The sequence below is a fragment of the Parasteatoda tepidariorum genome, chromosome 7, assembly GCF_043381705.1.
Source record: "Parasteatoda tepidariorum isolate YZ-2023 chromosome 7, CAS_Ptep_4.0, whole genome shotgun sequence".
Lineage (NCBI taxonomy): Eukaryota > Metazoa > Arthropoda > Arachnida > Araneae > Theridiidae > Parasteatoda > Parasteatoda tepidariorum.
Genome location: NC_092210.1, coordinates 54,413,652 through 54,432,069, shown reverse-complemented (window position 1 = coordinate 54,432,069; position 18,418 = coordinate 54,413,652). Strand labels below are relative to the sequence as shown.

General features: G+C 28.6%; 2 protein-coding genes across 2 annotated transcripts in view; both read right to left on the bottom strand.

Annotated features, from left to right (window-relative positions):
- LOC107448199 (uncharacterized) overlaps positions 1 to 7,121 on the bottom strand; it is a 41,595-nt gene extending 34,474 nt beyond the window's left edge. The window contains exons 1-5 of the mRNA XM_016063313.3: positions 6,979 to 7,121; positions 5,873 to 5,940; positions 3,627 to 3,708; positions 2,330 to 2,444; positions 1,050 to 1,225 (exon numbers count right to left, since the gene is read on the bottom strand). Of these exons, the coding sequence (XP_015918799.2) occupies positions 1,050 to 1,225; positions 2,330 to 2,444; positions 3,627 to 3,708; positions 5,873 to 5,940; positions 6,979 to 7,060 (523 nt within the window). The 5' untranslated portion in view covers positions 7,061 to 7,121. The remainder of the gene's footprint in view (positions 1 to 1,049; positions 1,226 to 2,329; positions 2,445 to 3,626; positions 3,709 to 5,872; positions 5,941 to 6,978) is intronic.
- Positions 7,122 to 13,337: 6,216 nt separating this feature from the next.
- Positions 13,338 to 18,418, bottom strand: part of LOC107448200 (astacin-like metalloprotease toxin 5) — a 21,678-nt gene continuing 16,597 nt past the window's right edge. Inside the window, exons 4-6 of the mRNA XM_043049068.2 lie at positions 17,487 to 17,601; positions 15,629 to 15,816; positions 13,338 to 13,614 (exon numbers count right to left, since the gene is read on the bottom strand). Coding sequence (XP_042905002.1) covers positions 13,379 to 13,614; positions 15,629 to 15,816; positions 17,487 to 17,601 — 539 coding nt within the window. The 3' untranslated portion in view covers positions 13,338 to 13,378. The remainder of the gene's footprint in view (positions 13,615 to 15,628; positions 15,817 to 17,486; positions 17,602 to 18,418) is intronic.

Sequence of the window (18,418 nt, the reverse complement as noted above, 5' to 3'; positions counted from 1 at the left end):
ATTTACTCGTATACATAATTCTTACCGATTCTAACAGTAAGGAGGTGTTAATAATAAAGTAAGATTTTTTTTAAACACATTTGTCAGTTTTTTCGTTAATAACTATCTTTGTAGGTTGAGAATAATCTTTATTACTATGCAACTCAATTTTCTGTGGAAAAAATTTAAAAACTTTAGTTTTAGGAATGAAAAATATTTTCCTTTATTTAAGATGAATCAAGCATACGGCATTTTAATTATAAAAGTAGAAACAATATAAGAAATAATTATTACCATCTTATTTTTCTGCAGTTCTGTTATTCGGTAATTTAAAATACTCAAATTTGTCTATTTAACAAGTAGTTAATAATAGGGCACTCTAACCAGCATAATTGCTCACCGCAGTTCAGGGAGAGCAAAGAAACTTCATACAGTGGCAGCTGCAATGGCACTTCATGCCATAAAAATATACATTTTCAATGTTACAAAGGGTTGCAATGGGAAAGATCTGGAAAAGATATGGTTCCAACCTAGTCTGGAGATCGGCAATTTTATTTTAACTTTTAATACTGTAATTTGAATATTTCGTTGTGTGTCAAATATCTTTAAGAGAATGAAGTATTTAAATATTTATAACACTCCCTAGACTGTGTTGTACAACTATGGTGGTTAAGGCGTCTAACTAAGAACCTGGAGTTCCTTGGTTTGAATCCTGCGGGAAGCTAATGAACTTTTTTTTCCTTGTATATCCCTGTTGACACTACGCAGTTTGCTCAAAAATGATTTTTTTTTTTTGCTGTTTCAATTTTGGATATATGAGGCTTTCAAGTCTACTTAGGCACATTTTTACTCAATTTAGAGTAACCCTTTTTTACAATGTCAGAATCAAATTACGGTATTTTCAAAATGTCTACAATCATCTGCAATCACTTTTTGAAACCTGGGAACACAGTCTTTTACACTTCAAAACGCAAAGGACAAAATTGTAAATGTGACATATAGTACCGTTTGGGTATTTTTTTCAGTTTCTACAAGAAAACTCTGTTTTAAGAGAACTATAAAATACTTACTTTTTGACACATTTTCAAGGTAGATGATCAAATGCTCATCTCTGTCTGATCTGCTCTGCTCGTGGAAGAATCCAAGGGCATGTCCCAACTCGTGAACGACTGTGCCTACGTAGTGGCATCCGTTACCAAGAGACAATGCTTGTTGGCCGTTGATTTTTCCCACATAAGAATAACACCTGTATTTGGAGGCCAGATTGACATTTATTGTATTTAAAGCATTATTAATGTATTTTAATTAGTTGCAATAATTTAGTAGTTGTTTATTTAAAACATGCCTTAATTTTGTATGATTTTTTATAAATTTATTTAAGTTCAATATTAGTATAACGATTCAAGTTTACCCATTTGGCGCCACTACATCAAATGTAAATTTCTTATGGAATTTTTCAAACTTTACTGCATTTAATAATGCACACATAAGGCAGAAAAAAAATATTTAACCCTAAAAATTGAATTACTTTTATTATTATATCTTGTACTCGAAACGGGATCTTTGTAACCGAATGGTAAGTAAGCACGTAGTACAATTTTTTCCCAAATCGAAATTTTCTAAATTAAATCTAATAAAAAATTCCTTTCAAATTGAATCTATCCTTAACTGCCTGTAAAACATTCAAAATTAATTTGTAATTTACATCGCGATATCCGTTTGAAAAAAAGAACATTTCGTATTAGGAAATACTAATTAAGTAAATAACAATGTATGCTATACTGCTACTTTTATAATTAAATACAAACTGCGTACGTTTAGTAACGTATCCCGTGTCAGTCACGATACCCATTTATATTTTCATTAATAAGAAGTATAATAATAAATAAAAATATAATAATAAATATCCGTACATAGTGTTAATAAAACTAATATTTTTTAGCATACATCGTAATAATATATTTTAAGTTTTATCGAAATCTTGGTATACAGTAGTTTTTTTTCTCTTTATTATACTTTATTTTTTATTACTTTATTTTATATTATACTTTATTATTTTGCTTTCATGCATCTTTTATTTTTGTGATTTTTAAGAGTTCTTAATATTAGTTCGTAATATTAGCTCTAAAATTGACAAAGGATTTTATAATTAATAAGCCTAAAATTACCTGAATTTGTATCGCATTCGCTTTGAACACAAATTTAAACTTCTTTTGAATTAAAATTATTAGTTTTAAATCTTCGATTTCAGAAAAAATAAGAGATATTTTTAAAGCTATTATAACCATGTTTATTCTTTGAAAGAATATAAATGTTTGTTCAAATGAATATGCAAACTTATCGATCTTACCCTTGGCCCTTGAATATCTTTACATAGTTGGCTTCAGTTGTTCTGGGAACAAATTTGACGCAAGTGTTCTTATGGTAATCATTCATTCCTCTCTTAATTAAATCTGCCTTATCACCTTTATAAACATATAAAATTGGAATAAATTACTACAAGCTCCTCCTTTAAAGATTAGCTGAAATTTAGGAATTTTATGCAAGCGCACGTTATTGTTATATATCATAGACACTTACGCTGTAAGTTACAAGATGGTTTTTTATGTACGTATCCAATTTTTTTTTAAAAAAAGGGGGGAAATTTGAAAGATAAGGAGTATAATTTTTGCCTGCATTTTATATTTATTAGACAAATTTATTTGACTTATTTTTAAGAGTATAGTGTAATTAAATTTAATCCCTTTATCGTCCATCCATCGAAGAGTAATTAATTTTAATATTAATTTTAATATTTGCTAATTAATAATAAATTTCAATAATTTAATATTTTTAGTTTTAATGTTTGCAAATTTTAATATTTTGCAGTTTTATTTTAAAATAAGTAAACATGAAATGTTTTGGAAATATTTCCTAATACTGTGATTTTCAAAAACCTGTATATGGGAATATATGGTGAATATGGTAATGTATAACAAAATGAAGAAAAATATTAACAAATTACAATAATTAGTATTGTGGTGGACGGGAGGAATTATCAACCTCACACCACAATGGAGAGGGAGATCCATTTTAAGCTAAATATTAGAGAAAAAATTCATATGCTTATTGTTTGAAGATGTTTTATTTTACTACACTATTATTTTTATATTACTCTGTTCAACGCAAGTTTTATAGCAGTTGCTTTTTTTTCTCATTTGGTCTGTAACCTTTTTCTTCGAGGCAATCTATGCTTCATGCTTGTTAAGTGATTTAAGCACGCTGCTGTTTCATTATTTTTCTCAGACTTTAAATTTTTACTAAAACACTTTATAAACTTCATAGAGTTAAAAAGTGATATTCCTAAATTGGTTAAGAATAAATTATTTGTTAAATTCTATGTATGCTTTATGTTACAGTTTCGATATAACTTTTTTTATTTACTGTTTTATATTAGATTTAGTTAGATTTAACTATGTCAGCGTGAAATTTTACCTCTGATCAGCGTATCTCAACAAATATAATAAAACAGAAGATAAATGCTTTTCTATGACTTATATTGGTTTAAGATAAGGAGATTTTTTATGATAAGAAGCGATATGACTGCAATTATCAGAAATTAAATACTTAAATGATGTATCGAAATTAGCTTAAAAAAACTTTCTTACTTAAGGAAGCATCAATGATGTAAGGAACTTGTGCATTTGGCCACCTATATCTATCACCAGCGATCGCATTTCTCTCAACGTCCTAAAAGGATTAAATGTAGTCAAAAATAACATCACAACTGAATTTCATATGAGTCGAGTCACTAACAGTTTTGTAGTTTAGTCTTTGAGAAAAAATCTACTAATTTCAATTTGTAAAACACTAATATTTATTTTATTAATTATTGATGTCCTTAAAGATATTTTGTGTTATTGCCATCAATAAACATAAAATTATTATAATCTTGAGCAAATCGCAAGAATTTGAATATTATATGAACAAGATTGGAAATGATTATCCATAAAAAGGCAAAAGTATTTTTTAAAGTCACGCGATTTTAATTAAGAAAATATATGTTAAAACTTAGACAGAATTTTTCGAAACCGCTTTAATGATACAAAAAAAACATAAAAGATAAATAAAAGGTTTGAGCATAATCATGAAAGTTGATCAGTTCAAGAAAAACCAAAACCGTACAAATTTAAAAAAAACGTTGTGCGTTTTATTATTTTTACTATACGCTGTAAAAAATTCCAGATCAAATTATCATCCATAAAATCCATTCTTTCCGTAAAATATAATACTCAAAAATTTACAATGATATTTATTAAATTAAAGTTATTTGGTCATTTTACTGTAATTATTGCTGAAAAAATTACAAAATATCAAATGTTTTGTTCCGTGACAATTTCGGTAAATATGAATTTTACCTTAAAAAATACCGGTACCCTGAGTGCCCTACTTTTACATTAATTTAAACAAAAATGTTTTGCAATGTACCTTCTTATAAAATTTATATTACCCACAGATGTGACGTCTAAGTTGTATTATTTTCTAAATTGCTTTAAACTTATTTGCTTTTTTCCTGATTTTAGCAATTTAAATAAAAATGTATACATTAAACGCTTGACTACCTGTAAGGAAATGGAATAAGTGTTTTCCTTTCTATGTATTTACTGTTTAATTTTCTTTTTTAGTTAGTAAAGCAAATCGTTCATATCTATTATGTTTCATTAATTAATAAACTACTGTTAAAATGTATTTTAGCTAGTACAACTAAATTAAGTAATCTGTTTCGAATATTTAAAATTCATCATGAAACTTTTTTGTGTTTTTCGATCTTTTTGTGGTAGACAAAATGATGGATCTGAAATTTTGATATTCTCAATATACCGTCAAAAATAAAAAAATAAAAGTAAGAAGGGTGAAAAAGAGCAACTTCAATATAGATATATTATTATCCTAATTTTATGAAACAGTAAAAAATATACAGTTTTAATTCAGCATTCTTTTGCTTTAAGAATTTTATTTGGTTTGTGTAATCTTGATCTGGTTTGTTAATTTTATTTCAAATCAAACTTTTTTTACAAGTCAAATATCACATTTAATTTACTAAACATAATTTTCATACTTTTTGTAATTTATTTCTTATTAATTTAGTTTGAAGTAAGAGAAAAGTATTATATTCTGCATTTTAATAAGTAATGGTTAGGAATTACAGCACGAGACAATTATATGTTTCTGCGGTAAATTTTCCAAACTAGCTCATTTTCAAACAATAATTTTTCAAATTTGAAGTTATTTAGATCTGACAGGAACACTTATTCAACATTGAAATTTTTGTGACTTTCGGAATCAATTATAGATAAACTTTTGAATATGAATGGAAAAAAAATCAAAACTTATTTATATTTTATATTTTAGCTCAATTACTATTTAGATAATCTACCAGATTTCCTTAAACTGCATTAGACTGTTTGTTTTTTTTATAATTAAGAAGTACTAAAATATGTTTTGGTAAAAGTACCAATCAGAAAAAGATATATAAAAGCACGCCGGGCTCCTATCAGCCTCAAATGGTTAACTACTTAACTGCAATATGTCATTTTATTGATTTCATCTATTTTGCTTAAGAATAAAAAGGCTCCTACCATGAATAAATGACACTAACTCTTTGATTTTCAATTGCATTTGACGAACATATAACCTTTATTATCTCTTTTACCTAAGTATAAAGGACACCTACCAAGAATAAATGACAAAAACAAATTGATTTCCTATTGTATTTTACTTATTTTATCTCTTTTGTCAAAGACTAAAAGACAACTGCAAAGAATAAATGACAAAACGCGTAGCATTTTATGCATTTCTCGAAGGATAAGTATAATTTTCACTGCAAGAAAAATACCCAGAAAGCAATACTTACAAAGGCTCCGTCAATACCAGCCATGTCACCATCGTATAGGTCAGGATTCTGAAGTGCAAATCTAGCTTCTAAAAGTTAAAAATTCAAACTTAAGGCGCATTGTTCATAAAAATATAATAATTAAGTTAAGGGATACTACTAGCATGAGAGAGAGATTTTATAAGCTGAAAACAAAATGAATATTTCTACTGATGAGTTTGAATAGAGCAACAGAATGAATGACAATACTGGATTCTGAAGTGCAAATCTAGCTTCTAAAAGTTAAAAATTCAAATTTAAGGAATATTGTTCATAATAATATAATAATTAAGTTAAGGGATACTACTAGCATGAAGGATATATTTTATAAGATGAAAACAAAATGAATAGTTCCCCTGATGAGTTAGAATAGAGCAACAGAATGAATGACAGAACTGCATTTTGAATTGCAATTATTAAAAATAATTTTCGAATAAAACTTTTTTTATATGCTACTATAATTGATTCAATAATATAAGAAAAGTTTTATTAAACACTTGATTTGATTTTAGTTTATAAATTATGTAGCATTTCAAGTTAACATTTACAGATAATTTAACCAGATTCCTTCTTTAAGCAAGATTTTAATGTTGCCTTCATATGAGTTTTATATTGCATTTTAGTTCAATTTTGGTTTACGAATCATTTTGCCTTTCAAACATTGAATTTGAATTTCTCCTGTTTTTTTTATTTTTAATATAGATCTTTGGAGCGCAACTCGCATTTTTGTTTCATTTAAAAGTACTTCTTGCTTATGTTTTGCTAAAAAGTACTTTTGTCTGTACTACGATCCAACATGAATGCATGCGCTGAGAGCCTTCAGAAAAAGTCCTGTATTGCTTCTTTTATTTCTCTTCTATATTTTGATCTAAGATTAAATCTCTACTTTTAATAAACTAATTGATCCTAACTAGTTTTATATAAAGCTACAACATCGCCTTATTGTATTTATAAATGATGCGCATCGTAAACAAACTTTCATGGCATTATCTATTCCTAAATGAGGGGATTTAAATGTTTTTATTCAGTTAAAGCATTCGAATTTTCTTTTTTTTATTAATAAAGAATAAATAAAAAAGAAATAATACCTTCCTCCTGATCCGGGCTTAGCTGAATATCTTCAGCTAAAGTAACGGTAAAAAGGCCGATGAAGAACAGAGCAACATTCATGATTGTAAAGTAAAGATGGGAATAAGAGGATAATATTTTATTGGTGTGCGAAAGGCTTATAAATACCTTATTTTTGATATGATTATTTAATCTTTGATGAGAAAATGCCTTCTGTTAACAGTTTTTATACAAAATATCAAAGTGAAACGTATATAATTTCTTGTTTATCAACTAAAATTATTCGCGAACATGATATGTAAATAAACGTCAATTGGTTTAATCAGAGCAGGATATGAAACTTTAAATATCAAGAGTAAAATTTCGTTTATAACGTGTTCGAATAAATAATTATACATAAATTTATTTCCTATACTTTTGAATTTTATTTCTTTGAAAATTATTTAAAAATATTTAACCCCTTAAAAATTAAAACTTATAAAAAAATAATTGTCCCAAACATGCCAGTATTCAGAAAAAAAACAATCAATAAATATTTTTAACATGTGAAATTTTTGAATTTGTTGAAAAAAACGTTTATTATTTACATGATATTTTAAACTAATCACAAAATCTGCACAATATATGATTTAAACATTAAAAATTACGTAAATGAATCGGATATAAGAGAATAAGGTCAGCTATTTCCTAATAAAGAGTTTTCTTTATCACTTGAACATGTTATATACACTTATTACTAGTTTAAAAAGTAGTCAAATTCATGCTTTTTTATGTATTTTCTTTCTAAGTTGTTAAAATTGTTTGAATTTTTATTAAGAGACGATTTAATGTGTTTCAAACATTGTAAACCATTGTAATGTTACTTCTAAATGTAATTACAAGTAATTACGATAATAATTAAGAAGGTTTTGAAAATTTTGAAATTTTATTACATTTGGAATGGATTTATTTTATCCAGTCTTTCATTTTAAGACTTTTTTGAAGCATTTCTCTTAATTATTCTTCCTCCTTTTTTCTTGATGATAATGAGTTCTGCTCATGGCATCGGTAATTTATCAATTCAGTAACAGGAATTCATGGTTGAACATAGTCATAATCAAGACTGTAGTATTTTCAAACTTAGAAAACAAATGAATGTATCAAGCATGTTCAAATCGAAGTTTAAAGAATTTGAATGATTTTAAGTTTTCAAAGGCTAGGTATCTTCGTTCTCAACTCGTTAACAAGAACACAAAGCTTTTTTCAAGTGTTAATCCCCTCTTGACTACTTCAACGGAAGCACACGGACTTTATGGACTGAATCATAGTACCAAATGAATAGAGAATCGGTGTTTACCTGCTAACTTCCATGAGTGGCTGAATCAATCAATAAGCTGAAGAATTGTCTGGTAGAAAAAAATAAGGGAAAAGCACGAGAAGGGAAAATCTTTCACTTTCATAAACATTCCTCTATATTCTGTATGTTTACGCTGACTCGCTACCTTCCATGACTGGCTGACCAAACACTTAAATTTAACAATATTGAAATGGTGTCAGCTGAGCTGAAGAACTATCTTTAATTATTTCATTTTATTTTATAACAGCCGTTGAACAGCAGACCCAATTTTTTGAGTTTACGAATACTAATGTTCAACTCCGTAGTCTTGTAATTTTGAACTCAATCCAGAGGGACAATGGAACTCTTGGATCAAATAATGGTAGAAATTTGCCATCGTGGAGGACTTTGTTATTGAACTAACCAGAATTTGCTTTACATGGAGAGTTAAACCACGAAAATCTCCCATGGTCAGCCTGATAGCAACTGGACTTTAACCCACTGTCGGTCTACCACTAATGATATTTTAAGTCAGCACTGTGGTCGGTGCATCTGGATGCGGAATTCGTATCGATCAGCCATTACAAGGGATTCGAACCCTTTTCACCCGGTCTATCCCCTGAGCCACCACGGGTCTAACTGTCTTGTCTTATAGAAAAGAATGATGATCAAAAGTTTCCAAAAAGGGAAAATCCTCCTTTTTCAAAAAAATATCTTCTTTACTCTATACCTCGAAGTTGCCAAAATGGTGACCACCATCCATGGCAAGTGACTTGATATTTGAAAAATATTATGTAATTGGTTTCATTCTTTTTAATCTTGGTAACTTTCTATTCTTCTAGAGCAGTGATGGGGAAACTACGGCCCGCGGGCCAAGTCCCGCTACTACGGCCCGCGGGAAAGGTTTAATCCGGCCCGTTTAAGAGTGCCGTCGTGAGAATGTTTGAACGCGTTCTTACTTCGTAATGTGACGACCCGCATAAAAACTACCTGCGGCGATATTCAAAACACAATAGTATTCTGGACTTGAGTTAATAGAACTTGAATTAATACTTGACAACTTGAGTTAATAGAACTGAACTGTAATACTCTCCTGAAACAAACTTACTATTACTTACCATTACTAGAATTTTATAAAAATTTAAGTCCAGATAATTTCCCAAATCTAATTACTCATGCAATGAAGATAATGACAATGTTCGGCTCATCTAATATATGCGAACAAATCTTTTCTACAATGAAGCTTAGGAAAACTTCTTTAAGAAACAGAATTACAGATGAGCACCTTTCATCACTTTTAAGAATTTCTGCTTCGCAAATGGAACCGGACTATGATGAAATTTTGAAGAAACAGTCTCAATTTCATTTTTCTCATGCACCATCAACCAGTAATGACACCAGAAAATAAAGTGATAATTCTTCACATCAAGAACTACACTAAATTAACTTTATATTTTGTGCTTATAATTTTCTTACCTTTTGCTTTTTTACTATTAAAATAATAAGTGTATGTAATAATATATGTATATGTTTATAGAACACATAAATTTTTTAACGATTAAGCATTATTCTTTGGCCCGCTACGATTGTCTAGTTATTACAAATGGCCCGTCTTAAAAAATGTTTCCCCACCACTGTTCTAGAGGATAATTTTTGTTTGTTTTGACCAATTAATATACTTCTAATTCTACATTTAAATACTGAAATATACGCATCATGAGATAATTCGAGCAAAAAATATTCACTTTTAGGTAAGTTAAAGACAAAAGCAGGAACATTAAAACATTTTTGACCGGTACTGAGAGAGCATTGTAGTTATATCATCATCAAACTTATAAATTTTGTTCCGACTTTACTCTAAAAAACACTTAAGAAAGCGTTCGACTCAAGCTCATTTTCCTGTAAACCATTTTGAGATATCAGTCATAAACCAGAAAAGGGAATAGACTTATATTTTTGAAAAAAGTTTTTCTGCTCAAAAGAAGCCTCTCTAAACGACAATGCATTAATTCAACTCTTTTTAAAAGTGTAAAAAAATTATTGTTACAAGAGGAAACTTTCAAGGATACTTTCTATACAAGAGGATAGACTTTTTTCATTTAACTTTTGACTCGCGAATGACGAGCTAACTCGTCGTCGTTCATCGATATGCCCTAGTGACGAGATAACTCGTCCTCTACACAAGGCTTTTCTACATTATTGCAGTGTGTCCTTCTACTTATTTATCAACATTTTAATGCATTCTAACCCACAGTGTTTTGCCTTTACATTTCTACCTCAGGGTGACAGCAGCAAACATTTAGACCCATTTACCATATATCAAATAATAAAATTCTAAAATACTTTCTTAATGATATCAATAGTTTTTTTTTAAAGATATCAAATAGATTATCTTTACCTTTACATATGTAAGCATAATGGAAATGAGTAGTTTATTATTACTTTAAAAACTTTGTTTTCAAAAATAAGGAAAATTTAAATAACATTTACAATTTAACATTTTTTTTTCAAAAATTGTTCAATCAATTAAGCAACTACAAAAAAAATTGTAATTACCCCCATAGACAATGCTAACAATAATTTTGCAAGCTTCTGTAAAAAATTCTATGTTGAACTTTTAAACATGGAGTTAAAAAAAATAGTGAAAATCTTAAGGTTAGTAACTTTAATAATATCATGATTAAAAAAATTTTAGCCTTAGATAAGAGGTTAAAAATAAAAATTGGCAATATGCAATTGCCTTACTTAATTATCAGTCCTAAATTTACTTTCAATTCCTATAAAATTTAGAACATGAGGGTCTAATACTTATCTAATTAAACCTGAGACCATTTTCTCTAACTACATAATACTATTGTTAACAATATTATTAAAGAAGTTTTTCGATTTTAGAATTTATTAAACAAAATAATATTAATTCCAGTGAGACTTTTGATTTCCAGTATTTTTTCAATAGCATTCCTCTTTCTAAACTAAAATATGTCTTTTTGAATTATTACTTTAATTTTAAAAATATCCTTAATTACAATTTTGATTATTGGGAAATTCTAAATAATTTTTATCTTTTTAATAATTATCTTTATTATGGAAAATATATTTTTTATTCAAATTGATGGAATACCACAAGGATCTAATTTTTCATCTCTCTTAGTTAACTTATTTTTGTACTATTATGAAAAAAAGCATTGTATTCTTAATACAAAATTTGTTTTTAGATTTATTGATGATTCAATTTTCTATAACTTCCAAGATTATACAATTTTATTAAATGATATTTTCCTCGAGGAATTAATCTGGCTTCGTTAATCATGACGACAATATTTATATTAATTTTTTGGATTTGGGTATTATAAAAGAAGAAAATATGTACTTTGTTGATTTATACTAAAAAAGAAATGATTTAATTTTAATATAAATAAACTAAATACTTGGAATTCTAATGATTCTTGCAATATCCATTTAAGTACCATTTTTAATAAAATGAATAGAATTAAAAAAATATGTAGTAATGTTTATTTAACCACAAAGCAAATAGATAAGCTCTTTCAAAATTTTGCAAAAAACAATCGATTCCTAACTACAGTAATTAAATTCTATATAAAATCATTGAGTTAATAGCATGTTATTATAAATAAATTTACTACAAACCTCTTTGATAATTTATTAAATTTTTACCATGTGCAAATCCATTTCGGGCAAATACGTGGCTAAAAATATGGGCAAAACAGGCCATTTATGTTTCTCTCGCTCTCTCTCTCTTCCTTAAACAAATGTTAATTCTCTTTAATCATTAAAATTGTATAATTAAAGACCAACCTTATTAATTATAAACTTCTCTAAATCATTCAGTATAATATTACCTTGCTCACATTCATTTTTGGGCTAATCCTTGGTAACTTACAAATCAAACATGCTTCAGTCATACTGCAGTAAGAAAGCTAGTCTATTTACGCTTTTACTTCAATTTGCGCGTCTGTTTTCATATTTTGTAAGCTGGCTACCTTATAACGAAAATATTTTAAATCATTCTTGAAATTTTTCCCCTACATGAAAGCTCATTTGAATTCACTACTCACTTTACAGATTTTGTTTTATGTTTTGTTCTGCTTTTTCTTCGCATTTTACTTTCCATTTTATTTTCTGTGTTTTACATGACATTTATTACTCAATGTATTCTATTTTGCTTCGAAAATTTTTTGAGTGCTCCTCACACTATTGTATTGATGTATTTTGTTTTGGCTATATTGATGCAATATTAGAAAGCACTCTTTTTTGTGAATATAATCGTGTGAGCTGATGAAGAGATTATATCTTTTTTTAAAAGAAAAGCATTTATTTTATTTCTTATTTTAATATTTTTTTTTCTTTTTTCATTAATTTGAATTTTTTTTTATATTTTTCTTCTTTCCAATTAATATAAGGAGAAACAAAAATGGGAAAACCAACAGTCGTTATCAAGACACATCTATTGGTATAAATTAATGCGATATTTTGGAATAAAGAATAATTATCCTAAGATAAAAATTATTCTTCATATGTGTCGATATATCAAAAAATTTGTGTTGAAAAAGAGCATGAAATAAAAGAAAATAATAATCAAACTAACCGGCGTGTAGAAAAATGCGGTTTACGTTATNTATATATATATATATATATATATATATATATGCGAACTTCTTATACATATGCTTATTCATACATAAAAATAAATATTTAAAATTTGCAACTTTTAGTGAATGTTTAAGTTAATATTTGCTTGAATTTACTGAGCTTTTAGCTAGTGCTTCGTATATTTCTTTTTAAATAAAGATAATGAAAAATTTGAACAGTTTCCTTAACAGCGTACGTTGAAGTAGACACGATGTCTTTAAAACATTTTATGTGAACTAAGTAACGCAGGCGAAGGGAAAAAAAGCAAAATTTTTAAAAGTGCATGAGCTATTGGTACGGAAAGACACCGAACGAATCATTGAAATTGTTGAAGAGTTAAGGAAAATTTAATCTTTTAGAAAGAGTGTATGGTGTTTACTTTTAATTTCATTTGGAGAGAAAAAAAAATTACAGTTATACATTTATTCTATGTTTATTGAGAACCTAATAAAAAGTCACGATAAAGGTGGAAGGGTACAGTTATACATTTTATTCACTCTCTCAGTATCAGCTATGGACATTCCAAATTTATTGTAAGGACCAAGCAGTTTCTTGCCGTTTCTAGCCACCATGGTGTCTTTACCATTTGTAGTGAAGATTTTGTTGCCGTAAATCATAATGGAGTCGTAATCAAAACTGTTGTACAAGATGTTCTCATGTGGCTTAAGCTTTTTAAAATCATTCAGATTACCTAGATAATGAAAATATAGCGATTTTATATATCAGCTTATTATGAAAAGCAATTATGTCAACATAATCTACATTTTAAACAAATTAATACATTTCTCTCAATTATTGGGAAATCCAAGTACAGCAGTTAAATTTAATAAACCGATTTAATAACTCTTAGAAATATTAAGTGAAAGACAAACACATTTAAGAAGTTTCAAAGTAATCTCCGCTTGACATTTCGGTAAACGTCTCAAAAACAACTTTTGTAGAATTCAAAGTGCTTCCTCAATGCTTGGCATTCTGTACCTCTTTGACGTCCCTAAACCTACTTAAGTAATTTTTTCCCGTTTCGAATGTAAGTGTAATCCTATAGAATCTCTTTAATTCTGATATCAACATTCTGAAAGATTTTTCTAATGATTATGGAGAATGATGCATCCCTACAATCTACGAAAACAGTTTTCTGCTAACGATGCAAGATTTAAAATGTCGAAGTCATTAAGAAAAAGTCTCAACGTCAATCCTAAAGCACTTGTTCAAAATGCTCTTTATTTTTTAAGTTCAGATCATTCTGAAAGATTTTTGCGAGTAATACAGTGGGTGATTCATCGCCTCAATTTACGATATAATTTTGTGCCTACCGTGCAAGATTTACAAAGTTGAAAGTATTAAAAAAAATTCCAACGCCATGCCCAACGTCCATGCTCAGAATTTTTTTTTTAATTCTGACGTTGTCAGAATTCTGAAAGAGGATTTCAAAATTTTTTTTGAAACCTTTACAGCAGAGTATAGAAAAGTATTACTTTGGATAATAATTCTAAAGATATGAATAGGTGTGTAAGTCACACATTATTTTCAGTTATTAGTAGGTATTTTGCAAAAACTAACAGTCACACAATTGCAACTAATTCTTTTCATGATACATTTATTAAAATTGATTTATTTTTAATATCTTGCTGGCTCCTTAAGGAATTTTCTTTTTTCAATGACGCTGATTTGGAAGAAAGAAAGCAAAATAACTTATACTTGACTGGACTAAGGCCATGCGTAAGAACGGCTATCTAGTCAGTCCAAGTCAATAGTTTCCATTTTCCGGAACAGCTTAAAGAGGACTCTAAGATTTGATTTCTTAGTGATCCGATAAATTTTTGGGTCAAAGAATGACTTTGACAAATTTTTTTTTCTAAATATCAGGCCCTTATTTATTAAAATAATATCACTCATTTGCTTCTGATCTAGACGTCTTTATCTAGACATATTTTGAGTGTTCCGCAGCTTTTTCTGGCTCTTAGGTCAGACTTACAGTTATTAACAGTCATTGCAAATTACATCACACTTACAAAGATCTTATAGTAGAATAATTCCAAGCGATTTTCAAAACCAATAATTAATTTACCTTTCCATGTACAAAAATATTTCTTTGAAACATCAATGCTTTTGCACTAAAATGCATGAAATCAACCATAATCTACACAAATAAGCAGATTCATAAAATGAAAAATGGTTTGTTTTTTTTAGAGAAAATAATCGCAAAAACGTCTTCGTGTTTAACTTCGTTTAAGGTTTAGTTTGCGACTAGCGCTACAGTTGTAACAGAATAGCTGGTGTTATCATGCAAAGAAACGTATCAAAAAGGTTAACAATTAAATTTAAGAACTTAAACCAATTATTAGAAAAACTTATTTTTCGAGAATATTATTAACAATTTTTAATTAAAACGCTGGCACTGCCCGTGTGCTCAGCTGGATCCGAGGCATCTCTTCAACTGCGTCTCTGTTGCCTCGACCCTCTTCAACATCGACCTCAACTGCTGCCATGACACCCTTTATTCCGAAAAAGTCGGAGATGTGGCCAGGGCTGTGCTCCATGCCTTCGGTCACATCTGAATTGTACTTTTCTGCATTTCTCAAACGACAACAATTAAAACTCTTAAACGAATTACCAGTGGGTGCTTTGCTCTCGCAATATTTTGAGGCATATAATTTTGAGTTGATCAGCCTTTTTAGAATAATATCAGTTACATTTATACTTACTTTTCATAATATTTTCGAAATAAATGATCAGGTAGTCATCTCTATCTGATCTGCTCTGTTCATGATAGAATCCAATAGCATGTCCCAATTCATGAACGATAGTGCCTACATGGTGGCAACCTGACCCAAGTGAAAGCGGTTGTCCTATTCCTGGCTTGATTTTGCCTTTGCCCACAAATGAATAGCACCTGAGTTAAAATTTCAGTTGTATGATAAGTTTCAGTGATATATATTTATGTANTATATATATATTTACAAATTAATATTAATTTGATTTCCTGATGAAAATTGGAGATGTAATATAGTAGTCTCAGTAATCATGTTTTCACTTTTCCTTGTATTTTTCGGAAATAAGGTTTCAGTCTTGCCTCCTTAATTAGTGATTCTTTTGATTTTGATACATTTTGTGTTTTCAATCACTTGGATAAATTGTGACTCTGAATATGAATATTTGAGTGATTTCAGTTTTGACAAAAGTTTTAAAAATATGTTAAATATGTTAATACTGAATTACTTAATTACTTTTAATTTTCTGATGATTTTTATTGATTTTCTTTTCGTAATTTGTTTATTCTTTTGAATGTATCTTGTTTTTCCAGGTACTCTATACAAAACCATCGGGGTACTGAGGGAGATATTTTAAGCTATTGCTTCTCCCTCAAATAGAAATGGTTTTGTTTTTAATGGCTACCGGGGCCGGTACCCCCTGAAGACGTCGGCTTCGGTGGTCATAATTTTGTTTTGCTTCATTTGTTTCTTGTATTAAATATGTTAAGTAACTTAATGTGTAAAGGATATCCATTGCGAAATATGTTTTATGTGTGGCAATTTGAGCCACGAATATGGTTTATTACCTAGAAAAGTAAATTCACCAGAAAATTCTGTCAGAATGGAAAGGAACATGCCGCTACAAATGAACATAGCGAGAAATACGAATATTCGTAATCGCGTGGAATCGGTAAAATTGGATTTGAATACGACAAATAGTGACAATTAATATTTAACTAACTAGAAATTTAATAGTTTTAAGTTCTGGCGTAGTTTTTTTAAGCATAATTATGCAATCAATGTACAGAAGAAAATCTGGAAAATCACTATGCTTAAAAACAGTGCACCCAACCTGATAGAGAATAATTTCTTCATTATTTTGGTGGCCCGTACGTGATTGTAAGGTAAGATCGGTCACTATAAAAACATATTCAGTGTTCATAAAACTCCCAGTGTAGCTATTATATAATTTAAATTTGCATGAAATGAGTACGTGAGAAATTCTAAATTGTTTATTGAAAAAGTGATTCCTTTAGTTCTAATTTATTTTATCATATTTGTGATAATTGTGGAACTTGATAAACAATTGAATTAAATTTGTGTATTGTTTCTGCAGTAATATCCATAAAAAAAACTTTAGTTTTAATTGTGATATATAGTTCTTTTTTAAAGGATTTGCTCATTGTTGTATATTCTTAATTAAATTTGTACCTTAAGCCTTATGGCTCTTTAATTTTATATGAGGTCAAAATGAAACAAAAAATTTCTAGACTAAATATAAATTCATTAAAGTTTTATATGAGCTTCGAGACTTTCCGAGCACTATCCTCACAAAACGATTTGTGTAAAATAATTATTAAATTTTTCATTCAAAATATTTTATCGAGGAATATACTGTTAGTTTCGATTTAATAATATACAGTATGCTTCCTTTTTCTCAAAATTTTTCCCATAATTAGCTAAAATTAAAAAAAGAGAATAAGAAAAATGCTTCTGTGCCTACGTCCTCCATAAATGTGGTATTATATCTTCTCTAAAAAGTAAATAAATAACCAAATGTTTATTTTTTATTGCATAATTTTCTACTTACCCACTTCCTTTAAATATCTTTAAATAATTATCTTCGTTTGTTCTGGGAACAAATCGGATGCAAGTGTAAAATTCGTAGTGATCCATGCCCTTTCGAATTATTTCCTTTTTATCACCTATAGATGAAAAAAAGCAATTAAAATCATTTTTATGAGAACTGATATGTTTTTGTATGACAAGATAATCGTAATGTAAGCAGCTAAATGTTTCAAGGGCGAGCATAAGTAGGACTTGTTGCAACGTGCGTAAATATTGTTTTGGAATTATTATGTTTTTATGTCTAGTTTGGATTCGAATACGATTAAATAAAAACGTATTTAAAGTATACGTTAAAGATCTCTTACAATTCAGAAGTGGGATAAAAAGAACGGTAAATTGTTGTTTATGTTTCTTTTCTTTCTTAATTTACGATGTCTCATTTATCTAAAGTACGTAAGTCAGAGTTACAGGTTATTGCAATGGAACTTGGCGAAGAATTACACAATGCTTTTAAGATTGCAGATCAAAAAAACTTGGTTTTAAATAGCAAAAACTATGATGAGGACTTGGTACAAGGAATGATATTCGGGAAAAATATACTTGAGGGTGCCCCTTGACGAAATTGGCAACTTATGTTTGGCGCCATACTTGTTTGCCCGGAACACCGTGGTAACCCACAAACAGGACATTTATATCTATTACTAATTAAACCTTTATTCATACACCAGTCAATCACTGTTTTTTTCTTCATTGATATTAAAATCGTACAGAAACTTAAGATTTATCTTATTGACAGTATTCATTTTTAGTACCAGAAGCAAAAATAACCTTACCAGCCGGTATCCAAAGTAGAACTAACGGATCTCTGAAATTACATTTAAAAATTCATTTAAAAACAACGCTAAATTCTAAACTAATCAGAATCACGATTAAAATCTAAACCAATCAGAATCA